Below are 26,074 nucleotides of genomic sequence, written 5' to 3'. Positions count from 1 at the left end.
TTCTCTCTTGGAACTTACCATCAACACAAGGAAGAGAGAAGTGTATGATTTGATCTCTAACTCCTTCTTTCACTGACAAAGTTTTGCACACTTCCTAAATATCCCAGAATATTAGAATTGTCCATGTGTTGAAAGCTAGGAGTGCAGCTGTTACAGTGGAACATCACTACTGGCATAATCTCAGAGGAATGCGGGTTTGGATGTCCAAGAATGGCCTGGTCCCTGTGTCCTCTTTTCCTCGTACATTCCCCCTTATCCTAGGTTCTTTCTCTGTTGTCATTATGGTGTTGTTTATCTAGTGAGTACACTGGGTCTTAGTCTTTAAATAGGTGCAGTGGCAGTAAAGGAGTGAATAGGTCAGTGAAGAAAAACTGTTGCTTTTTCTATTAGTCTTTCTCTGCCTGTGGCATTTCAATCATTTGTGTTTGATAGGCAGAGCAAGGTACAGCCAAGACTGGAAGGCTCTACTTCATCTTGGTTTGTGATAACTTTGGGAATGGCAGTCTTCCCAGTCTGGGGTGAGTTGTTCATAGGTTACTCTTCTCCTGATTGACAATGTAAATTTAGTCTGGCTTCTTTTCTGAGGCCCAGATGGTCCTTGATCTTACTCCTGTTACTGAGCTGGTGAGTTTGAAGTGGAATAAATATGGATGTAGCAGTTTCTGTATCCTCACTGTGTCCTATGTGGTCTACATGATCTGCTTCACCATCCGTTGCATTTACTGATCTCTGAAACTTCAAGACAACACCAAAACAGATCAAAGAGATGATACTATATATGTGCAGAAACTGTTGCGGGTATCTGATTCTTCATGTCCCCTTCATATCCCAAAGTGACTAAGCCTACACAGGTAGAGTGTAGACCGCCACCCTGCAGACTTAATGGAGTGACTCAAGTTTTCAATGGTAGTCTCTATTCCCACATCTCTCAAGCGCCTGAACCTGAAGGCAGGGGTTAGGGAAATGAAGTCCCACCCATTGTAAGTGAAGATCAAGGTAAAAACCACCTGAGGAACCTGAACATACAAAAGTCCATGGGACCCAATTAGATGCATCCCAGGGTCCTGAGAGAATTAGCTGATGTAGTTGTCAAGCCACTATCCATCATATTTGAAAAGTCATGGCAGTCAGGTGAAGTCCCCAGTGACTGGAGAAAAAGAAGCATTACCCCCATTTTTAAAAGGGTAAAAATGAGGACCCTCGGAAGTACCAGCCAGTCAGACTTACCTCTGTGCCCAGTAAAATCATGGAACAGATTCTTATGGAAGATATGTTGAAACATATGGAATCTGGGGAGGAGATTAGAGACGGCCAACATGGTGTCACCAAATGCAAGTTTTGCCTCACTGATCTAGTGGCCTTCTATAATGGAGTGACTGCACCAGTGGACAAGGGAAGAGCTACAGATGTCATCTACCTGGACTTCTGTAAGGCCTTTGATACGGTCCCCCACAACATTCTTGCCAATAAATTGGAGAGATATGGGGTTTATGGATGGACAGTTACATGGGTAAGGAACTGGCTGGATGACCATGCCCAAAGAGTTGCAGTCAATGGCTCAATGTCCAAGTGGAAACCAGTAATGACTGGTTTCCCTCAAGGGTCCATACTGGGACTGATACCATTTAATACCGCTCTCATTGTGTCATTGGTAGTGGGATTGAGTGCACGCTCAGTAAGTCTGCATGACACCAACCTGAGTGGTGCAGTTGATACGCTTGAGGGAAGGGATGCCACCCAGAGGGACCCGGACAGGCTTGAGGAGTGGGCCCATGTGAACATCATGAAGTTCAACAAGGGCAAGGTCCTGCACATGGGTTGGGGCAATCACCAGGATCAGTACAGTCTGCGGGATGAATGGCTTGAGAGCAGCCCTGTGGAGAAGGACTTCGCAATACTGGTGGATGAAAAAGTGTATGTCAGCCGGCCATGTGCACTTGCAGCCCAGACAGCCAATTGTATCCTGGGCTGCATCAAGGGAAGCGTGGCCAGCAGGTCAAGGGAGGTGATTCTGGCCCTCTACTCTGCACTCCTGTGACCCCACCTGGAGTACTGCATCCAGTGCTGGGGGGCCCAGTGCAAGACAGACATGGACATGTTAGAGCAGGTCCAGAAGAAGGCCACACAACTGGTCAGAGGGCTGGAACAGCTCTCCAGTGAAGAAAGGCCGAGAGAGTTGGGGTGGTTGAGCCTGGAGAAGAGAAGCCTCTGGGGAGACCTTCTTGTGGCCTTTCAATATACAAAGGGGCTTACAAGAAAGATGGAGAGAGACTTTCCACCAGGGCCTGCAGTGACAGGACTAGGGGCAACACTTTTAAACTGATACAGGGTAGCTTTAGATTGGATATAAGGAAGAATTTGTTATGATGAGGGTGGTGAGACACTGGAACAGGTTTCCCAGAGAAGTTGTGGATGCCCCATCACTGGCAGTGTTCAAAGTCAAGTTGGATGGGCCTTTGAGCAACCTGATCTAGTGAAAGATGTCCCTGCCTATGGCAGAGGGGGTTGGACCACACCTACATCTGTGGTACTGAAACTGAACTTACAGTTCAACTTGCTAATTGTGCTGCATTCTGACTGTGGCTGCATAAGAGAAGTCTCAAGAACGGTTCACTGATCTTATGATATATATTTGCGTGAAGCTACTCAACCTAAGATCCTCAGTGTTAGCTTAATAACTTGGTACTATTTCCTACAGAGGTCTTAAAAAAGCATTCTAAATATGAATAAAAAGTCTAGCAGTCCTAACAATAAATATTATGTGCATGCAGTTAAGCAGCTGTTCACATGTTCCTAAGTATGTTCCTAAGCTGACATTTAGTTTCCTAACTGGTAGGTTTGATAAACTGATCTTTCAGTTTGCAATAATATTTCACCTGTCAAAAAAAAAACATTGCTTCTCAGCACAAATCACAGGCAACCCAGCTGCTGGACTACTGCTATTATTACTGCAGTTCTCTTCACCGGGGAAAACCACATTTGTTTTTCATAATCATTGTTATTATTGTTGGTGTTAGTTTGTTCTTGTTATGAGTCTGCAGAGATAACAGGTTAAAATAGCAACAGTTTTGCAACTTAACTTATAGTAGAGACATTAGGGTACATTATAATTACTGTCCTTTTTTATAGAGCAACATTAATAGACCTATTTTTAAATAGCTTATTTCAGATAGTGCCTTCTCATTCATATCTGTCAAACTAGCTGACTTCTCTGAATAAACCTGATTTTCTTATTTTTAATCTCCTGTTCACTTGCAAAGTCAATATCATTCAAAGAGGACTAGAGTCTGTTCTCCGCAACTGAATTGTTTATAAATGATCAATCTGTTACAGCTGTCCAACTGCATGGATAGTAGTAGGTTTGTATAAAAGTTACCAAAATGCAATGAGAGAGAGAGGGTGTTGCATAGATGTAACTAAAATTCTAGTTTTAGCCAGCAGCGTGTATAATTTCTAGTGCCACTGTAAACTAGAAAAAAGCCAACCTTACGTAGCATGGCCTGAATTCAAGGGATTAGTTTTCAGAAGCAAGCAGCATTATCACTGTTAGGCAAGCACACTTGGTCTTGTATAAGAGACATAAATAACAGACCAAACTCTATTACCTAGCTGAGGCAAAGATGCTAACCCATTGTACTCATACTTGTGACTTGCTTTTACAGCAGCTGACTAAAAGACCGCATTACTCTGGTCATTCAAGGAAAAAAGGTCATGGAAGAAACTAGGAAGAAATCTTGATATGTTTTCATGAATCTGCATGTTTTAGCTGAGACTCTTTCAGGAACAGAGTTTTCTCATCATCCCAGAAAAGGGAAATAAAGAATATAAGCTACAAGGCTTTTTGAGGGTAGTAGAGCCTTCTCTTTTGTGTTTGAGGTAGCAGTACACCACGGGGGGGCAATTCCTCTCTGAACATGTCTGAGGTACAACACGGCAAGCTCTGGAAGACTCAGCCATTTCTTACTAGCTCAGTGCAGGCCTTTCAGTAACACAGAAGTGGAACAGCTTCATACACAGAGCACGATGATCTTGAATGCCACAACAAAATGTAAATTCTGAGAGTGCTGCCTTTTTTTCCATATAGATTTGAAAATGGAAGGATTAGACTAGCTTTTTCTTAGGATATGAGGTTTGCTCTTCCATGCTGTCTTTTAATGATATCCAGAGATTCAAATTTACATGTGATGTACAATCCTTAGGATGCTCAATACTCATGAATAGTTGCTAGCACGGCATATATGTGAACAGTTCATTGCATTGCCCTCTCTAGCATCTGCTGGTTTCAGGGAAGAGAAAGAATGGGTTTTGTCCTGAATCCAAATCTATTGCTTAGCTGCACCTGTATGCATAAGAGCTGTGTAGCTGACTGCTGAGAAAGTGTGCCAAAGGCAGGATGGATTCAGGCTGCTTACCTTCACTTAGACTAGCTCCCAGGTAGATTCGTTGGCTGGAATCCCTGACCGAAGAGGATGCAGCAGTAGGGGCAGCTCTACCTTTGTTTGCATATTAAAGGTAAGTTGCTTGGTGTTGCTCACCATTTCTCACCACACCCAGAGGTTTCATTCAGCTTAACAACAAGTGAATTGTCTGGGCCTAAGGAAGCTAGAGGAGCTTTCTTTTTAGATAGTCCCAGGTGCTGCATATATTTGTATTAGACAGATTCTTTCAGCTCTCCTTCAGTAGCATCAAGCAGCTTGTGCTCCCTCAACTAACCCTAATATAGTGTTATCAAAGTATGCACTAAGATTACATCCTTGAATTTTAAAAAAACAAACAAACCAAAAAATAGGGACTGCAAGCCATATCATCTGCATGTGCACTGAGGATACTTGGGTGCCAAACATAGGAATCACTAAGTCATACTGTCATTGAGCCTTTCCTCAACATCACTTCCGGCATGGATGCAAAAATATTAGCTTATGTGCTTGTCTTTGAATACTCTGGCTGAGCAGGGCTTGCTTTTGACATAAACATGCCACGGCTTAGTGAGGCAGGGGGCGCACAGACATGTAGCTCCTGCCTGAGGATTTCACTTGGCTGCCAAAGCAGCATAGGTGGGAACTTGCTTGCCTGATGTGCTCTTTGGCAGCACAATACAACTGACATACTGGTGCAGACCCATTTGTCTGGGAGGCTGTCCAAGAACAGACACCTAAAAGGCAGGTGCAAAGAACCTCATGAGGAATAATTACAAAACAGCTTGCCTTAAGGTGAAGTTTCTTCCCGTTTCCAGATAGCGAAAAGTTCATGTTGAGGCAGAAGAGCTATTGGTCTTTGCAATATATTCCTTCCAACTCTAAGTATGAATCTTCTGAGTTTTCATACAAATGCCTAATGCCCTCATGAAGCTCTGCGCATTGATACTGGTGCATTTAATTTACTCAGTCTTCTCATCCACTGCATATTATAGATATCATATGAAGTAAATGTTGGCAATAACTTGTTAATCTCCCATTGCTTCTCTGGCAAAGAATATGGCTCTGTAAGACTTTTTTTGCATTGTTTCTTACTCTTCCGGTAAAGTACATATACCAGGTGCCTAGGTGAGCCCCACTCCTTTCCCTCATGATTCTCATCCCTACCTGTTGAGGGTGCCCATATACTGCAGGACATCCCAGATGACATCTGTGGAAACAGAATGTTGGATTTCTGCTTTCACATGACTGAGAAAAGTAAGATCAGGATATTTCTAATGCTTTTGCCATGACTGCCTTTCCTCCACGCTTCCAGAGTTGAGGGCTGACATGATGACAAATAATACAAGATGCATTGTGACATGAGAGCCTTTGCATCCCAAATTGTGGAAGAAGTTAAGTACTCTGAAAATAGGGAACACCCTGGGAATAAAGAGAATAGAGAGACTTCTTACAAAAAACAGTTATCTTTTTGCACTCTGTCTGTGACCCCAAGCCTGTCCCTGTGCAGTTCTAGCCACAGCCAGGATATCTTGACACTTTACCACTCAGAACTATCATAGGGACATTTAAACCTTGCCTTAGAACAGAAGGCAGAGCTCTATGACATCCAATCTCTACTTGCCTGCCTTAGTATAGCAAGCAAATCCCTTTCCTCCCACTGTGAAAACCACTTTGCCATAGACTTCATATGCAAAAGTAAATGTCCTACTGCCTGAACTACAACCAAACAATTCATTTCACTGCACCTCCCCATGACCTCGTTGTCATTGGTATGAAATTCAGACAAGGCTCCCATTTTGTCCCCATTGCATGAAGACAGAGAAAGTTATTTTCTGCATGTAAGTTTCCAGTAGGCTGAAAAAAGGCCATAGGATTTGAACTAGATCACCAGTTTCTCCACTAATCTTGACCACTGAAGACATGGAAAACATAGCCTGCCATGTTTCCCCAAATGGCCAGCAGAACTTCTAGAAGACACTCATACATGAATATGCTCTGTTGTCCTGAGGTGAATACATATGGAAGGCGCTAGAGACCACAGATTACCCTCAACATCTTGTGCTCAATATACTTTCTGAAGAGGACATCACTTGTTCAGTCTCAGATGCTGTAGGTGGAGCCGACAGTCAGCAAACATGTAACTGGATTTGTATTACAAGTTTGTAGAAATCCTTTAAAAAGCAACAGACTCAAATTTTCTAGGGTTGGACTCTCTCTAGTCTGTTGTTTTTGGTTTTTTTTTAAAAATTATTTTCACACTCCTTGTACTGCCATCACTGTTTTATTCTCATTTCCTTGTATTGGTTTTGTATTGACTTTTTTATATCTTGAAAGAATGCACTGCTGTTCTCCCTTGTCAACTAAAAAAAATTAATAATAATGTTGCTCTAATGGTGTAATAAAGAGTCAACTGTGTTGGCTGTTCTAGCGCAACTATTCTGGAGCACCTCCTGTCATGTTATGGGACTCTTCAATACATATTAAATGTGGCTTCTCAGTCTTCAATTGCTGGGTTGACTGGGAAAATCCTTAAATCCGTACAGGAGTAGTATCTGCAGAAGTTATGCTAGTCTAACCTTGACAGCTGGAGAAATACAGTAAGTTCATGACTAGTTCACAGTGAGCCAACAGATGGGGACATATCGGAACAGCTAGGGTTATTTCCTCTCTAGACACAAAGAAGGTATCTTTTTATGTGATGTCTTCATTGGGCTCTTGCTTAACAAGGCCATTTCCATTTCCTTTCCAATGTGTTGGTGAGGTAGACAAGTGTATAGTTTATGAGTTTACCTCTCAAGCTCAGCTTCATGTTTTCATATTCCTGCCTAGGGATAGATACAGAGATACAGTCCTGAAGCTCTCCTCCTCCTTGAGCAGGTACTAGTCTGTCTGAAGGGAGTCATAAGGTCTGCTATTCTGGTCATTCTCATGCATCTCTACCAGACAACATAGTTGATCCCAAGCACACTGTTATTCCTTTAAGGACTGAAGTGACTTGTGGGACTGATGCTCTTCCCTGATCACTCTTGACAAAAACTTGTGAAAGAGTATCACCTCCCTTATTCCAAGTGTCTATTTAGAGTTGACTACTGTGGGTCTGCATTTTCTTCAGAAACAATATTCAATCACCTGGGGCCCATTGATGTAGCTGGTTAGGGTGAGAAAAAGAGCAACTATTTTCCAAGAGCAAAGGGCTTCAGACTTTTTTGTCATGTTCTTCAATGTCTGTAAGAGGGTCAGAAGAAAACAAAACCCAAATTCTGGGTGCTCAGGATTTCAGAACATCACAACTTATGCCTTTCCTCTTAAGAATGGGCTTGTGAGGACCAGAACCTATTTGTTTCCCTCTCCACTTGCAGATCCAGGAGGATGGATTCTAGGAATCCTTATTGTTCCATTCTGTTGCAGTCCCATAAAAAGAGTTATGTAGCACCAAGGACTTGCTGTTCCTTGCGTCAGCACAAAGGATTAGCAAGTTTCTCTCCTGGATCATAGAGCAGACCCAGTAATTGCACATGAAATAGCACAGAATTTTGAGCCCTTTACTCTCAACCTCTTTACCAGGTGACATATCTTATTGCTTACCACATATTGTACACTAACTGGAACTTCAGTTCTGGACTGAGCTGGCATACGAAGTGATAGCCTGATGCTCATCTCCACCTGAGTAATAATCTCTCACACCATAATGGCATCCTTTTGGAAAAAAAATGGTAATTTTTTGTTGCCTTTATTATGTCTTTGTAGCTTTGCTGGGCTCCCAGCCACAGATAAAGCCTGCTGATGGCTTTATAAAAATTGTCTGATACCTTTTGTTGGCAGAGAAGAGGCAACAGGTGCTTATGATCTGTCCAAGCTATTATTCCATCTTCTCCCCATGTTACTATAACTTTCCCTCCCCCAACCCATTCCCGATGCATGATGTCAGCCACATTTAAATGCCACCAGTTATATAGCTCTGCTTTCAAACCATGACAAGGCTTTGTTTTTGTTCATGGAACGGGACATGTAATGTGCACTCTCTGGGTGCATTAAGTCTTCAAGTAGTATACTGACATCTCTTTTTTCTTACAGTGAAAATTCCTCTGAATTCCCCTGAACCTTTCCAGAGTTTGAGACTAGTGGAATAAGGATGGTGTAAACATCACACTTCAACTGGTTCAAGCTGATTCAAATGGACTCGCATGAGCTGGATGCTGTTTAGAATCTTCTTCTGGTGACCAACGAGGGTGATGCCAATACGCTGGATATCTCTGCAAGAGAACAGAGGATGTGGAAGTTGTTATAATGGGCTTCTTGTTCTGAACACTCCCAGTCCATCTCCCTGTAGATCCAAATAAATGTGTACGAGTATCTTTGTCTGAGAAACAGTTGGCAAGGCTTCTGCTTTTGCTTGGCAAATGTGTGTGGGTGGAGGGGGTGTTGGCAGAACCTGGTAGGTCATGATACAAAAAAGAAGCATTGGAAGTGGGCCTTGAAAATGATCAGAGGGCTGGAACACCTCTTTTATGAAGAAAGGCTGAGGGAGTTGGGGTTGTTCAGCCTGAAGAAAAGGCTCCAGAGAGAACTTCCTGCAGTCTTTCAATATATAAAGGGGGCTTACAAGAAAGATGGAGAGAGACTTTTACCAGGGTCTGTAGTGACAGGACTAGGGGCAACACTTTTAAACTGATACAGGGTAGCTTTAGATTGGATATACGGAAGAATTTGTTATGATGAGGGTGGTGAGACACTAGAACAGGTTGCCAGGAGAAGTTGTGGATCCCCCATCCCTGGAAGTGTTCAAAGTTAGGTTGGACAGGCCTTTGAGCAACCTGATCTAGTGAAAGATGTCTCTGCTCATGGCAGGAGGGTTGGACTGGATGATCTTTAAAAGTCCCTTCCAACCCACACCATTCTATGATTCTAAGAATGTTCCTTTTCCTGGCTCCTGTCTTCTATATAACACTTCAGCCCAGTATATTGTATGGCTGGTTCTACACACCTCCTTAAAAGTGGTTACTACCTGTGGCAGCTGTCATGAATATTCTGATGTAACAGTCTCTCTGCAATACTGACAATATGTTTTGTAGTGTACATGGGATCAGTATTGGTGCTTATAGAAACAGATTACAAATGTATATTGCTATGGAGGGTGTCCAGAGGCCCTAATAAGATGTGAGAAACAGTAGCTACTTTGCTCTGGCTTCCCTCTCCTTTTTCATGTGTATGTATTCTCCATATAGCCCTTACTAAATACTTCTCAGAGTGCTTTCACTTTCTGCATGGAAAACTCAGTGTCTGGTATCTTCTGCTCTCTACCCCTCTACTTACTCCAGAGTCATGCGTGATATGACATCAAATGTAATCAGACCAGCCTGGTCAAAATTCTCCTTGTAACGACCCATCTTGATAGCATCCAACCACTCATGTGCATTGCTGAGTGAAGGGAAATCTGGAGGACAGTTGCTCAGGAGAGGCTGAGATGGTCTGCAAAAGAGACAGGTTCTAAAAACCCAAGTTATCAACATCAGCTGACCACACCAGTAAGGTAAGAGTTATGAGAGGGAGAGAATGCAACCTCTGAAGAGCACCAAATGGAGAACAATATTTGTTATCCATGCCCTGATTCCTGAAGTCCCACCTTGATGACCTGTTTCTAGACTACTCATGTTCCCTTTTCCACCTGAAAACAATCAACCTAACCCAAGAAATTGATCCTTCCTTCCCATTTTATACTCTCTCAGGCACATTCTCTTCTTGTTGCCTGAGAACTTTCCACATTTTCTGGGTCTAGACCTATTAGATGGGCAAAGAGTTGCAGTGAGGAGGTTTTTGAGGCAGAGATGAGACATTATACCTTTTTACCTCTGTGACTAGCTCTCCCTCTCCTAGATGCACTCCTTGGATCAGAAAGCAACCTATGTGACAATGAGTGCATTGTTTCAGGTACAACACCCATCAGATAAAAGCATAGCAGTAAAAGGCCAAAGAAATGACTGTTTATACACGGCATTTGCTATTTTCCCCATCATCTGAATCTGTCCCAAAGCTGTAACTCTCTTTATGTGCTGTTTTTAGTAAACTGGACTTGACTAAGCACTTTTTCCCTCCCCCAACTGTGGAGTACATTCCACTGAGACAAGGTTTATAACCACAGGGGAAAACCCCTCCAGGCCAGCAGGATGCAATTCCACCATCAGCTCAACAGCCATCTGATCTTGGTGCCATTTAGCCCCCAGAGACTTCTCCTTTGCCAACCTCCTGCCTCTGGTTCCATCAGGTTGCAAAACGTGGTTGGGAAAATATGGGATGCAAGTTGCCGTTCTAATTAGTAGAACTAGTCTGTAATCTGTAGCTAAGGCTACCGATTTCCTTCCCTCCATAAACTAAGGTCTTCTCTTCCTTCATCACCTCTTGTGATCACACAGTATTCTGTGATTGCAGAATATCTTGTGCAACTGCACCCAGATTTGTCCCTGCCTTCATTCCCCAAGATCCCTCACTAGTTCATCCTCAGTGCACCTCATCAAGAGATTTATCTACCCTCAGATTCAGCACTCACAACTCCTCATCACCCATTAAGTCAATCAGGATACACAGTTCTTCCAACCCTCTCCCTAATTTTTTTCCCCTTCCTAATTGTTTCCAGTCTCAGATGAGAGGGTTGGAAAAAAGACTATATAGCCTGATTTACTGCTTTCTTTTCCTCATGATGCCTACTGAGAGACAAGCCCTATTATTTTGCATTAAATCCTCATCTCACCTGCTGCTCCCAGTGCCAGTGGCTTTGAGGGCAGATGGCTTGCGGATCATTTTATCTAGGGCACTGACTATTTGTTCAAATTTGGGTCTCTGGACCCGCTCCTTCTGCCAGCAGTCAAGCATCAGCAAGTGCAAAACAGTTGGGCAGTCCGGGGGTGGTGGCAGGCGATAGTCCTGGTCAATGGCATTAATTACCTGCAGGAAAAGAAGAACAAAGCTTTATTACAGTTGGGAAAATAAAAGACAAACAAGCTTCAATCACTTGGTGGTGTATGACTTTCTTCTACTTGAATAGGAAGAGAGGCAGATGTACATTCTCACCACTTCTAAAACTTACATCCTGATTGGACATGTCCCAGTAAGGCCTCTCACCATAGGACATCACCTCCCACATGACAATGCCATAGCTCCAGACATCACTGGAGGAGGTGAACTTGCGATACTGGACAGCTTCAGGGGCAGTCCAACGGATGGGGATTTTGCAGCCCTAGAAAGCAGTCAGAGAGCAACCAGAATGTTAGTGAGATAAGGACTATTTGTGAAACTGACGTCACTGAACTGATCAGATGCTGGTAGCATGACACAACTCTGAGCATGGGGTGCTAGTCCAGTTGATGATGTCTTGTAGACATTGTTGGTTTAAATTCAAGCTATGTTCAAGGTTTCCACCTTGTTCTATTGACAAATATAGATGAAAAAACAGAATCATGCCTCCTTGCTGCCACAAATCCCATGACATAATAGATTTTAACTTTTATAGCTCTTCTCTGCAGCATTTGAGAGGTGGCAGATAATAAAGTCCTCCTGAAAGTCACAATCATTTGGAAATCTAAAGCCATTTAAACAATCCCAACCCGCAACATCAAGGACAGATACACTGAGTGGCTAGCATTAACTCCTTTGTTTTTTCCATCCTGACCTCTCTGACTGTACATATGACCTGCCAGATGAAATATTATTTAGGTGCTGGTTCTTCAAAACACATACATCTAAAACTTGTTTCACTTTTCAGTGACTGAATTCTTCTTCATCATCTGCATACCAAATGGTAGGTTCAACCCACCTGTTATAGTCCCACCCATTTTGTAGTATGTATAACAGGTGTCAGACCTTCATAGGCAATAAATTCATTTGATGGTTGGTTGTAAGCCCATAAATATACTTATGCCCATTATCTTTTCTGTAGGAGAAAAACAACTCTCGAAGGGTGGTAGTACAGGACTTCAATCTCTCCTTCAGTCCTTTATACTTCTTGTAAGAAGCTAATGTAAGGAGAAAGACAACATCTACATCAGGTTATGAGGTTTGTCCTATTCACCATCATTCCACAAAGAACAGCACGGAGTCTCCATTTCACATGGCAGAGTGGATCAGATATTCAGTTATTTTTGGGTTTTGCTGGTTTGGAATAGACAGCCCACAAGATAGAACGCTCTACCCCACTGGTCTCTCTGGTCTCAAGATGGATGAAAAAGGGTAAACCAAATCAAGGAGGAACACAGGAAAAAATGATAGCTGGCAGCACTGCAGTAACTCACTCGATAGAGGTAACTCACCAGAGCTCCAGTATAGGTGGGATTTGAAGCATCATCCTCCAGAAAGCGGGACAAACCAAAGTCTGACACCTTGCACACAAGGTTACTGTTGACTAAGATGTTACGTGCTGCCAGGTCACGATGCACATAGTTCATGTCTGAAAGGTAGCGCATGCCAGCTGCAATCCCCCGTAGCATGCCCACCAGCTGTAACACACTGAACTGTCCCTCCTTCTGCTGCAAGTGAGGAGGCAAACATAGGCTTTTATGACCAGAGAACATGAAGCCAACAGGGAAGACTAACAAAGAGCAAGGTAACAAGGCGCATTTATGAAGTTAGAGAACATACATCTTAACTTCAGCCAAAATCTGAAGGTTCAGGGACAGCAAATAAGAAAGGAGGGTGGGCTTAAAGCAATGAATCTCAAATGAAGTCAGACACTGGTGATCTTTTTCTGAAGACAAGTCTCATCTTGTGGCCATAGCCTCCTTTAGCATATTCCACCTAGTCTCATTAACTACTAAGATGGCTAAATGAAAGGGAGCAGACAAATCTGCTCTTACTGTTTTAAGATCTTTACAATGGGTTCTATCCAATTCTACACAATGGGTTCATGTGCTCTTCAAAATATACCTGCCAAAGCATTTGTGGTTGAATTAGCATATGACTCAGTAAAAAAAAAAAGTAGTGAAGCATCTATACTACAAAAATGCCTGTATTTATGTTTCATTACTAGAAAAAACACTGGAAACTCCGAGTCCAAAAATAACTACAAGTTTCATTACTTCATTACAATGTTGAAACTTGAAAACATTCAGTGGAATAAAGTCTGAAAAGCATTATTAGAAAAGCAAACTTTGGAGCATGCACATAAGGAACTGGAAGGCTGTGTACAAAGATAAACAATTTAGTACTGTTTACCATTAATTATTTGAGCTGGAGAAGTCTAAAATAATGAAGAAATTTTATCGGATGGGTGAGCTTTTGGAGTATTTTCACCATGTTGGCCCAAAACCACTTATTCTGGTAATTTGCTATTATTTCTATTGCACCTGAAGAGGGCAACTGAGGACTTATAGAGACAGGAGTGAAGAGGAAGGACAGGCAAAATTATCAGATCTGAGACTGGCACACAGCAAGATGAAGAGGTAACGGTTGTGGAGACTCTAGTTGTGGTACCCTGAGGAAGGAATCCAGTGATCCATTCTCCATGAACTCTGTGACAATCATGACTGGTCGGCTCTTGGTGACCACACCCTCCAGATGGATGACATTGGGATGCTCAAATTGCCCCATGATGCTGGCCTCGCTCAGGAACTCCCGTCGCTGTTCATCTGTGTAACCTGACTTCAGGGTCTTAATAGCTACTGTGTATTCACGCTTCCCTGGGTGTTTCAGGCGCCCAAAGCACACCTCTCCAAACTCTCCTGTCAGGGAGGGAAGAAACACACCTCAAGTAAGGAAACACAGCAAGGAATTTTGGTCAGGCACACTAAAACATTCTATTGTGGAAGACTCCAGGTACTGCTTGGAAATAGGGTTACTAGGACTATTTGGATTAAGGTAAAGTTCTTGATGATGGCTCAGGTTGGAGACTTAAATCCTCTGGGTTCAGCTGAGGAGCTCTGAGTCTTCAAAGGGTGTTTTAAACTTGGTTTGGAGCCAGCATCTAAGGGTAAGTAGGTTAAGATGAATTTTGGTAAAAATGAAGGTCAGCTATCCTCAGACACTTGAGGTACCATGGTTGGGTCCATTTGAGGCCAGTAATGTGCCAGGTCTCAAGGTGAACAAGAAGGCACTTCAAAATCTGCAGATTCTTACACTACCTGATCCAATGACCTCCTCAATCTTGATGAAGGACACATCAATCTCCTTGGCAAATTCTCGAATAGCTTCATTGGGATCTTCATAGGTTGAAGGATCAATGTAATACTTCACTCCAAGTCCTGCAGCGGAGGAGACAGCCCAAAACATCACCAGAATCAAACCCTGAGAGAAATGGGTGTTAATGAGCCCTGAAAAGAGACAGGCCCTTGCCATCTGTTGCTCAAGAACTCTTACCTCGTGCACTGATATACTGCTGGAGGCGGTCTGTGTATGGAGTCTCTCGCCTTTTACTGCAGGACATAAAGGAAAGGAAAGTCAAAACACACACAGGAGTCTCTCATAGGATGTTGGGGTAGGCTTCTCAATGCAAGACTCAGAGAATCCTTGAATTTAGGGATAGAAGATGGGTGTTAAGATCCTGCCCATCTCTTGGTAACTAGTGCATGCTTGTTTTCTATGTGGTAGTTTTTACACCACTGTTTGCATCCCCACTTTAGATATGACAAATGATAAGGCCTCCAGCACTATCCTGAAAAAAAACCATTAGAGTCTAACATTACTGCCTTGGAAGTTTTTTTGCTATTCAGGCTAAAACTTCATTTTAATTTCATATAATTACAACAAATCATTCTTTCAATACTAATCTAAGCCATCTCCTGTGATGACTTTTAAGTTCTTCAAAAACATTCTAAGAGCCATTTACTCTAATGCTTAATTTGTGAAAATTTCCCCCAATGTTAATTCTTCTTTGTTTTTCCTCCTGGTCTCTTTAACAGCATTTACTTTGACTATTCTTTTCATAAGTATGGTACCCAAAACCAACCACACAGAGCCAGAAGGCAGAAATCTGTTCCATTATGTGATTTTTTGCATGTGCAGATCAAAACCGGTATAGTCTTCATTATTGTAATATTTATTGCATATATGCATCTAATTTCTAGTAAGCATAGATCCTTCTCAGCATAGGCGTTTCTCAGATTTCATTCGCCTCTTAAATGTGTGTGATTCAAGCAATTTTTTTCCCACATGATCGATTTGTGTTATAAGTTTCATCCTATTCTTGGTTTGCTCTAAACATATTTTCCATTTTCAAGTTACTGCCTTTGTTCCCAATAGTTTTCATTTTTTTTTCCCAAAAGTGTACACTTCATGCTAGTTTACAATCTTTTCTAAATCATATTAATTAGACTAGATTGTAAATCAAACCCTGTAGCATCCTGTAGTATCCCTGCTGTATGCATGGATTTGTGTCAACTCATGTGCTTTGCTGGTTCAGCACAAGACCATCTAGCTGCTGATACAATTAACATCTGATGACAAGATTATCATGAAACCCTATGTTACTTTTCTTTACTAACATAACTAATTCTGTCATTCTAACAGGTAACTTTGTGTATCATTCTTACTTGTCAGGCTTATGTCTTCAAATCCTGCTAAGATTGCAAAAGCACAGAGCGTTCTACCTTCAAAATCTGTTCTGTTGTGGAAAGAAACTGGCTTTACTGGGGGCCTATACAGAAGAGCTCTAACTCTGCTGTTGTATCTGAAAGTCAGGTCTACATTCACAATTTTTTTTTAGGTTATCTGATATACCAATGGTTTTCCATTATTAAAAAAACCCAACAATTAGCTAAAATAGATGTTTCACATTGCATATTGCCTGGAAAATGTGTACCAACAATTTACAAAACCGAGTTAAAATTATAGCATTTGACTCTACATATATTCACCCTTTTAAAGAACTACTCACTTCATGTGGTGTTCCTCATTTCCTACCTCTTCAAACTTACTTTTCTTATCAAGGACAAATTTAAAGTAGAAATTTAGTATCTCCACTTTTTCCAAACAACTGTCTATTTTCACATGATCCTTCAAGTATCAATGAATCTATTTTTTATGATACTTCTTTTTATACAGATACATTTACAGAAACCCATTAATGTTTTTCCCCAACACAGTTTTGGTAATATTAATTTATTCTGGGTTTGGTTTATTTTTTTTAGAAAAATATACGCTTTATTGAGTTGTGCACATAATATCACATTTCCAGCTGTAACAAGAAATTATATTTTTAACAGTTCAAAGCTACAAAAGGAGGCAACAGTGCATATATAACAATACTTGATAATTCTTTTCTTTCCAGAAAGAAAAATATTAAAAGAGACTATACACAGAAAGAGAAAACAAATGTAGAAAAGGGAAGAGAACAAAAAAGAAATAACTAAAACTAGATGTCACTTTCTAGAGTTAAGTAGTTTATACATTTTTTAGGTCAGCAGAAAAAGCTAAAAAGTCCCTCTTGTGCAGAGGCAGAGTAGAGCAAAGACAGAAATCCATTACTGACAATCATCTAGGGGATTAAGTTCAAACCTCAGTAAATTCAAGGAGCTGGTAATGACTTTTTCTTGTCTTCAAATAACAAACCCCCCATTGTTTACTTTTGTAACTCTACAAAAATAGTGACCCTTACTTTTCTCTCTTTCTCTTTAAAATTTCTGTCCTTCTTTTTTGCCATATCAGATTATCTCTACATTGACTTATCTGCTCTTTTTTCTTTCCAAAATGGGAAGTGGTATTTGCTTTCTTTAACCTGTATTTTATGAGTTAGTTTTCCATGGAACCATTGGGGTTGTACAGATTTTATTCTTCAGCAAATGAGCTATTGTCTCTTGGTCCTTGGTTAAAGGGCATTTAGCACCTTCTAAATAGTGGATCTAAATACTTATTCCACCAGTTCTTCTTCACTACATTGTTTCACTTTCCACTTGCTTGCCTAAAATGCAATTTACAGTCCCTTCTTTACAGTGATGCATTTAAATGTCTTTTGAGCACCAGCTTTAAAATGCTTCCCTCGTGTTCATATTGCTAACTAGCCAAATATCAGCTAAGTACATGAGCAGTTTACCAAAGGAGAGGCTCCTCAGATAGGAGTAATGGGGCAGGATCTTTCCTTAATTAGAAAATGGCATCTCAAGGACATCTGGATAAATGTAGATCAGGCTGTTTCCCTTGGGATGGGGTTAAGTAGCAGGGGTAGGAAAGTTCCACTGTCTGCAGTGCACATGAGCAGGTCAAGGAATTCACCTCTTGAAGATGATGGCAAGGATGGCAATGGCAGCAATTACCAAGAAGGCTAGACCACCGAGCGCTGAGCCCACGATAAGCGGCAGTCGGTCCTGTACCATCTCCGAGCGCTCCCCTAGCAAGGAAGACACATGCATACACACACAAATGCAGAGGACAGGAACTGTTAGAGTCTACCCTCTACTCAACTAGCTCTCACCCATAATTCCATCCCTACCAGCCCTTTGCTTCCCAGGCTAGTCCTGGCAGTTCAACAAATGCTTGACTTGGTTATCCCTTTACCCCTCCAGTCACTGTGCTTCTCCAGTGCCTGCCTTCCTACTTTTGAAAAGCCAGTGCTCCCTCTGAATCCACTTTTCCTTCCCCTGGTCCACTGACAGCTGACTAGCCACTTAAGTATAGGCTAGCTCTACACCTGGGCTTTGATCCCATTGTCCCCTATTAATTTAGCTTGTAGATGACATACACAAATACCTTTGATCCAGACCAAAGTGTATCACAAGGTAATATGTTGCTCTCTGCATGAATAGATGGTGTTACTGCTGGAAGGCAAGCTTCTGGGTGTATGTCCTGTGTCCCACTTGTCTTTAAGACTTTCACAGAGCATTCAGATGTAAGATGTCCTGTGATGGCTGGAGACCAAACTACAGCAGTGTATAGTGCTATGTACTGTAATACCCTCCTAAAGAGAGTTCTACTGACACACTCTGCTCCTGCTGGTCAGAGGTGCAGGGGCAACAATCAGTAGGACTGGGGAATATGGTGGCAGCATAAATAAGATGCTCTGACAGTATGAAGAGTCTCTGAGTGAACAAATCTTGCATATGCAAATTATGATATACAGAAATACAAGTTGAGTAGGAGTGTCTGGTTGCAGTCCTCCAGAGGATAAGCTAATACTCTCCCGGACACACCCAAGTGAAAGATGGTCACATGCAGATCTGAGTACAAAATGGTAGCACTTACCTCCCATTAAAGTCTGGAAATACATCTTTCCACTGTATGGGCCATAGCCCACTGCTGTTCTAGCTCGTACTTGGAAGGCATAGATCTTGCCTGGGCTCAGATTTGATATGGTGGCCATGTTTGTTTCACTAGTCAGGGTGAATGAATTATCCTCATCTTCTGCCTGTGAATGTCAGTGACCAGAAATGAATGTGAGACTTCTGCCCAGCCCAATCACTGTCCTCACCAAGGAATGCTAGTTTCCATGTTGGCTCAATATTAGTTGAATCTGTTACAGAGCCTTCCAACCACAACTGCCATTCCAGACCTGACTTCCTCGCATGCTACTCATTGCTCCTCACTGCTGCTTTTCATTCCCTTGGGCCTGGGCTTCCCACAAAGCTCTGCCAGAGACCCTCAGTCCTGACCTAAACAAGAGTGAGAGACAAAACTACCTTGTCCTGTGGTTCCTTGCTAAGCATATCCATAAAAAATACAGGAAGCTGCTAGACATTTTATTACAAATAGCAGGCCCTTTTACTGCTAGAAAAACAGTAGCCCTGCACAATCCTGCAAAAATGGTTATGTGAAAGATCAAGAATATGGAATGGGAGCTTGCTGAACAGCCCTACGTACTTCTTCCCCTCAAATCAGTTGGGTTAGGAGTCATGAAAGATGTAAATGGAGAACAACTTTGTATTTGGCACCCTGTAATTCCAGCACATAAACAGGTAACTCATATCCACCACTTAAGTGAATGAAAGAGTGCATTCCTCCTCACAGAATTTCTTAGAGATGTCTGTCCAGGCACAAATGGGGACACAGGACTTCCCTCCACGAACACAAAACAGAATGTTGCAGTGTGTCCAATTCCACCATACGCGTTTGGAAACTTAAGCCCCTTCCACTGTTACTTGTGTCAGCTGGTGCTAAACTTACTAGGTTGTTAGCCACAGCTTTTTAGCTTAGCTATCTTCTCTTTTTTTTTTATTTGCATTGCCCCTAGATCATTCCAATTTGGGAATGCAAATGGACTGAGGCTAGATGAAGCGTGCATTTTTCTCCACCTTACCAGTCCTGATCCAGGGGTGCATCTCCCAGACACAAGATTTCCCTGTTCTCTTTTGCATAATAACTATACAAAAATCAGCACCGCATCACTTTCTGCTCACCTTGTCAAAGTAGCGTAGCTGGTAATCCAGGATGATGCCATTGGGCTGGTCTGGCTGAGGCCATGACAGTGTGATGCTATTGGTAGTACGACTCACCTGATGCATCATAGGGACTGCAGAGGGGACTGGAATAGAAGAGAGGAAGGAGAAATTGCAGTGGGATAAGCTTAACAATGAACTATAATTGAATATTCATTATGATGAGTTAATAAGTTAGGTCAGCTCTTCCTGTAATCTCCCTTAATTTCCATTATGAACTACTTTATAAAATAACCAGAATAAATCCAGGCACAATTCTACTCTGCTGGGAGATACAGTCACTGACAACTTAGAAAGAAAACAAGGAAATCCACATCCAACTGATCATGTACAAGAATTATGAAATTATCTATGTTATTGCTGGAACATTATTCTGATCTTCAAATTTTCAAATTTTACATGCAAATTGACAAGGTGTTCAGTGCCACTGCCTTGTTCTAGGATCACGCTTGGACAAACAATGTGATAGTGGTCAGAGCAAACACAGAGCACACTACGTCTCTTCTGCTTCTCCCCCAGAGTATAATTCTTTTCCTGGGGAAAAAATCAAGTATGGGCTATCAGAGTAATGGAGGCTTTTCACTACCAGATCACAGTTGCAAATCAAGATGGAGGCAGATGAGAACACTGATGTGTTAAGGAACAGACTTTGAAGCATTCCTCAGTTCAGTGGTCCCAGTTCAGCTGCAGATCATAGAGAACGAAAGCATCTCATTTCACAGCCTGATATGCAGCCTTGTGTTCAGACTAGCTCCTGGATCTCAGGCCAATCCCTGTCAGGATTGTTGCCCAGATGTCAAAACTACCACTGTATTTGAGACTCTCAGTCCCTCTAGGCCACTGAACCACAGAAGTCCAGTCTGAATGGGCTTCTAACTAGCACTATTGTCTGGAACCACAACCTAAAGGTAACTGTTAAGTGTGCATGTACAGTTTTTCTGCCTGTTCTTAAATAGCTTGCTAAGTTTCTGTCTTTTGGTGAACAGGCCAGCCTGGTATACTACCCAGATGGAACTGTTAGCTCTCGATTCCATTATGATATTAAGTCCTTATAGTCTGTGTCAGATATTAATTAATGTGGGAAAATGTCAACCTCCCTTTATGTAGAAAGCAAGGATCTGGACATCAAACACAAAAGAGGGCTTTGGAAGCATGAATCTAAACCAGAAAGCAAGCAGGAACTTGTGTCTACCAATTTTGGAAATCTTTTGATTGCCTATTCTAAAAGTCTGAAGTTCAGTTTAAGACTTTGAGACTTGTGTAATTGCCATTACTTCTCACTAACCTGAAATTCATTAAATCAGTAGGAAGGAAACAAAATATTAACTTGAAGAGAATATGATTAATGATTCAAACACTGCTCACTGAACTAAAATTAGATTACAATAAGAAACAATCCAAGCTACTATTTGGGGTAGTTTTGCTTTTCATTTTTTTGTCCTCCTGAGACAACAAAAGTACAGAACATCTATTTAATAGCAGGCGCTTTCCTGAAGTAGTTAGTTCTTCTAAAAAATGTCCCCAGAGCAGGATGTTCCTCAGAAGGGAGATGAATGGTTGTTAAAGCCACTTGCATGTGAAGCTTTCTGGAGAATGAAAATCCACTTCTACAGAAAACATCCATGAATTTATACACACACACTCTCCAGGTTCATGCAAAAGCTAAAAGAATATGAGTTTCTTGTAAGGAAGAGATTTCCAAGCAAAAATTTCAGGATAATTGGAAAAGGATCTTTCAGCCTGCCAGCTGTCTGTCCACAAAGCTCTTCTCAAGTTTTGCTTTCTCTCTGCAAGCAAAATGTCATGTTGCCAAGAAACCTCCAGGTAGGCAGCTAGGGAACCCTCATTTTCCTAATGGAAGTAACATTTTCAGCAACATTTAAATTTTCCAGAAACAGCATGCCAATGAAAAGCTGCCACCTAACTCCACTGGTTTTACACAATAGACATAAACTTCCTTGATATGAGGAATGAAGCAGAGACATTTGGCAAATGATCAAAAACTGCAGAATAGCATTTTCTTCCCTCATTAGTTGTGAAAAAGAGAAAAGGTTTGTTTTTAATAACAAGATAAAATTATTCTGAAAGACATAATTCAAATGGGCTTCAAACAGTTCAGGCAAGTGGGAACCAGTTAAAAATGTAAATGAAACAAAAATGTAAGAGTATAAACAATAAAATGCTTTCTCTCATCCTTACTCCTTTTATTTTTTACAATTGCTTGTCTTTCAAACAAGATTGCACAACTACTTCACCTGCTAATGACAATGTCGAGACAAGGATGGGAGACAGCAGCAATTAACCAAGACCATATGTAGCATTTGAGACATAAACGAATAATACTGTATGCAAATGATAATGTGAGGAGAATGGGATAATTGGTGAGTTAACATTTGATGAAGACAGATTTCACTACATTTTGATGTTGTGAAAAATTTAACTTCCTTCTGATGGGTCATAAAGCATACACAGGGAGAGGTGCAAACCTAAATACACAGCTATAGTGCCAGGGAAGAGCCCACTTCCTTCTAGTTTCAAATGAAGATTTTGCAGAATGATCAGTTAAATCTCCCCTCCATGCCTGCCCTTCCATCTCTTCTCATTCCCCTCCTTCCCACATCCATCAGTTATTCTTGCCACCCCTCTCATTTCTTCCCAATCCACAATTTTTCCCCTACCTGGAATGAATAGTCAAAGTCAACTAGGAATATTTGACCTGTAATTTAGTTAAAACATATCTGTTCTGATGTTAATATGTTCTATGAATTTTCAGCTACCCATCAACATGTTATCTTTTGCCAAGGGTACAAAGACCTGAGCTGGCACTGTGCATAGTACATTTAGGCACAGCAAAATCTGCACCAGAACAATGATGATAAATGCTACTCTACTCAGATGGGCAGTATGCAGAAGCAGAGTAAAGCTAGTGGAATGAGAAATATTGGGAAAGATAAGCAAAATATCACTGGAGTAGCTTTGCCCAGAATTACACTGTGTATATCTCTTAACCATGCGCCGCAGCATTTTAGAATGCCCCTATTACCCAGGTATGTCCATCCCTCACGGTAAATTGGGGCGTGGTGGGGATGCCCATGATAACATAGTCTGCTGTATTAAAACTAGTCATTTCGGTGATATGTACCTAATAAGCAGATACTACTTAAGGCAAAAGCCTAAATGAGTAAAAATGCTCCGTATTAAAAATAGCTATGAATCAATGCAAAGCAGGTTGGCTTTAATCTACCTTTCTGAGACAGAGTTCAGATTTTGATACATGTGTTTGCCTCTCTTTTAAGGACAAAACTTATGAAATGCTGGCCAGGGAGCTCTCCCACCACTTCAAGTAAAAAAGATATCTATATTTCTCCTTTGAAAAATTTCATACCAAGGTAACGTGAATACTAATACTAAGGTGATGCAAAACATGTTTGTGGGTGGACTAAGGACATATTTCCCATCATTAGTGTATGATAAAGTTACTCTCCCAGTGTTAATAAATTAGGAAATATAAAGCTCAAGGTTTTATGTCTTAACACAACATACAAACTACCCTACATCTGCTGCCACAGAAGTGCTAGATGAGTATTTTCCTTTGTATGCATGCTGACTATTAAGAAAGTTTATAACAGAACATTGCTTTCAAAGCTTGTTTCATGTATATAAGTGTCCAGTTCTATGTTGATTTGCCACTTTTATTCCTTTTGCTCTTTTCACATGGGGTTTATAAATGAAGACATGCTAGGTCTGCGTCTCATGACAGCTGAAATCACAGGGCCTGATTCAATCCAATACAGCACCCAGATTCTATTTTTGGTGGGCTGTCAGTTGCAACTCTTCTACATGGCAGGACAAATTTTTCTTGTTAGCACACAGGGGTGGAAATAAGATATTTTGAGTACCTTGAAAATGCTACATTCTCTGAGTTATTAATGTTTGACATGTTTCTGCTGTTTTCTAATAAAGCTGATGTCCTTGACTGTAGCATCTGCTCAGACCAACAACATGTGCCTGCAAGCCGAAAAATCTACCTAAATCAACATGTAAGGAAGGAATGTGAAGGAAGTGCAGGCTAGTATAACGGTACATGGTGATCCCCACTTATGCAGAGCACAGCCAAGTGCCGTTCTCAGTAGACCATGAACATCTCTGGCATGTGACACTCAGTCCATATTCCGCACAGATACCCATGATAGGCAGCTGAATCCCATCCCCAGGCAATACAATCAGTGGAACCTAATGAGCCGTGGAACAATTCAGTTGCCCATACATTTGAGAGGCCCCTGGCAACCATTCCCTCTGTCATCCAAATGGCATTCCAGTAGGTGCTGGGTCTTCCACTGTTCCTATGTCCTATCTGCCTACGTCCTCATGGAGAACACAGCATGGGCTTTGAGCACTGTCTCCCATAATATCCTCATAGACAACCTGATGAAGTATGGGGTGGGTGAGCAGACAGTGAGGTTAATTGAAAAATGCCTGAACAACTGAGCCCAGAGGGTGGTGACCACTGGAATGAAGTCTAGATGGAGGCCAGCACCTAGCGGTGTACCCCAGGGGTCAATACTGGGTCCAATACTGTTCAACACCTTCACTAATGACATGGTTGATGGGGGAGAGCGTACCCTCAGCAAGTTTGCAGATGATACAAAACTGGGAGGAGTGGGCTGCGCTGCCATCCAGAGGGATGGACAGGCTGCAGAAATGGGCTGACTGGACCCTCATGAAGTTCAACAAAGAGAAGTGCAGAGTCCTGCACCTGGGCAGGAATAATCCCATGAACCAGTATAGGCTGGGGGTGACCACCTGGCAAGCAGCTTGGCAGAAAGTGTCCTGGTGGACACCAAGTTGAACAGGAGCCAGCAATGTGTCCTTGTGGCAAAGAAGGCTAATGGTATCCTGGGCTGAATGAGGAGGAGTGTTGCCAGCAGGTCAAGGGGGGTGATCCTTCCCCTCCACTCAGCACTGGTGAGGCCATGTGTGGAGTCCTGTGTCCGTTTCTGGGCTCCCCAGTACATGAGAGACCTGGACATATTGGAGAGAATCCAGCAAATGGCCACAAAGATGATTAAGGCAATGGAGCATCTCTCACAGGAGGAGAGGCTGAGAGAGCCGGCACTGCTCAGCCTGGAGAAGAGAAGGCTTCCAGGGATCTCATGAATGTGCACAAATACTTGAAGGGAGGATGCAAAGAGGACAGACACGGGCTCTTTTCAGTGCTGCCCAGTGACAGGCCCAGAGGTGACCGGCACAAACTGAAACACAGGAGGTTCCTTCTGAACACAAGGAAACACTTTTTACCATGAGGGTGACGGAGCACTGGAGAAGGTTACCCAGAGGGGTTGTGGAGTCTCCCTCCTTGGAGAAATTCAAAAGTGGTCTGGACGTAGTCCTGGGCAACCTGTTCCAGGTGACCCTGCTTGAGCAGGGGTGGGTTGGAGAAGATGTCCTCCAGAGAGGTCTCTTCCAAGTTCAACTATCTTCTGATTCTGACCAGACAGCTGAATCACTCACTCAGCAGTACTGACTAGAGATCCACGGACTATAACAGGACTTCAGACAACTGGCTCACAGGTCATCACTTAATTGGGTTTCAAACTAAACCCTGCGAGGGTCTCTGTGTTCTTTCTAGTTATTTATGGGTTTTCTTCCCCTTCTGAAAGCATCCAGTGTCTCATTCATTGTATTTCATATGGTTTGATCAGCCTCAGCTATGCCTCTGATGTTCTCTAATATGCCTCCATATTCTCTAATACTAGCCCCAAATCTACCACTCTCACATTCTTATTTCTCCTTCGTCACCTCTTCAGGTATCCTATGATCCTCATATTCTAAGCAAATGGCATGAAGACCCTGGCTTTGTTCCACATATCTTCCCACATATCATCTTCAAGGACGATCAGTCTGAATACAGCATGGAAATTCCCTTCTTTATGTGTTTAATATCTTATCTTGATTTTGAGAATGTCCTATGTCTTTTCTACAGACTCCAGTTTAGTTCCGACCCCTTTCTCTAAATATCTGAAAATACTTTAAAAGTATCTTGGGTTTTCTTCTATCATAACCTTGTACTTTACTTCCTGTGGATGGAAAGTGCTTTAGAAAGGCAAATTACTTAGTTATTTTCACTTCCCTTACCTCTATTATTACTACTTTTTGCGTAAGTGTTCCACTCATTCCTAATAAACAGGACAAAATCCTTTATGCCACAAGGTGCCACGTTTTACTATGCACCTCCTACTTCTACTTGCTGAAAAAGTTTGTCTTCATTTAAACAGCTGCTGAAACCTGAAATGTGAAAACAAGCACATT

General features: G+C 41.9%; 1 protein-coding gene across 4 annotated transcripts in view; it reads right to left on the bottom strand.

The window, feature by feature from the left end:
• Positions 1-6,743: 6,743 nt before the first annotated feature.
• The window catches only part of LOC126048821 (ephrin type-B receptor 5), a 78,596-nt gene continuing 59,265 nt past the window's right edge, over positions 6,744-26,074 (bottom strand). For all 4 annotated transcript variants that reach the window (XM_049824262.1, XM_049824260.1, XM_049824259.1 and 1 more), the window contains exons 7-17: positions 19,727-19,851; positions 18,576-18,738; positions 17,610-17,724; positions 14,760-14,815; positions 14,525-14,644; positions 13,878-14,125; positions 12,719-12,934; positions 11,500-11,649; positions 11,164-11,357; positions 9,732-9,887; positions 6,744-8,671 (exon numbers count right to left, since the gene is read on the bottom strand). In XM_049824262.1, the coding sequence (XP_049680219.1) occupies positions 8,563-8,671; positions 9,732-9,887; positions 11,164-11,357; positions 11,500-11,649; positions 12,719-12,934; positions 13,878-14,125; positions 14,525-14,644; positions 14,760-14,815; positions 17,610-17,724; positions 18,576-18,738; positions 19,727-19,851 (1,652 nt within the window). In that variant the 3' untranslated portion in view covers positions 6,744-8,562. The remainder of the gene's footprint in view (positions 8,672-9,731; positions 9,888-11,163; positions 11,358-11,499; positions 11,650-12,718; positions 12,935-13,877; positions 14,126-14,524; positions 14,645-14,759; positions 14,816-17,609; positions 17,725-18,575; positions 18,739-19,726; positions 19,852-26,074) is intronic.

The sequence above is a fragment of the Accipiter gentilis genome, chromosome 21, assembly GCF_929443795.1.
Source record: "Accipiter gentilis chromosome 21, bAccGen1.1, whole genome shotgun sequence".
NCBI lineage: Eukaryota > Metazoa > Chordata > Aves > Accipitriformes > Accipitridae > Astur > Astur gentilis.
This window is presented reverse-complemented; position numbering and strand designations above follow the sequence as displayed.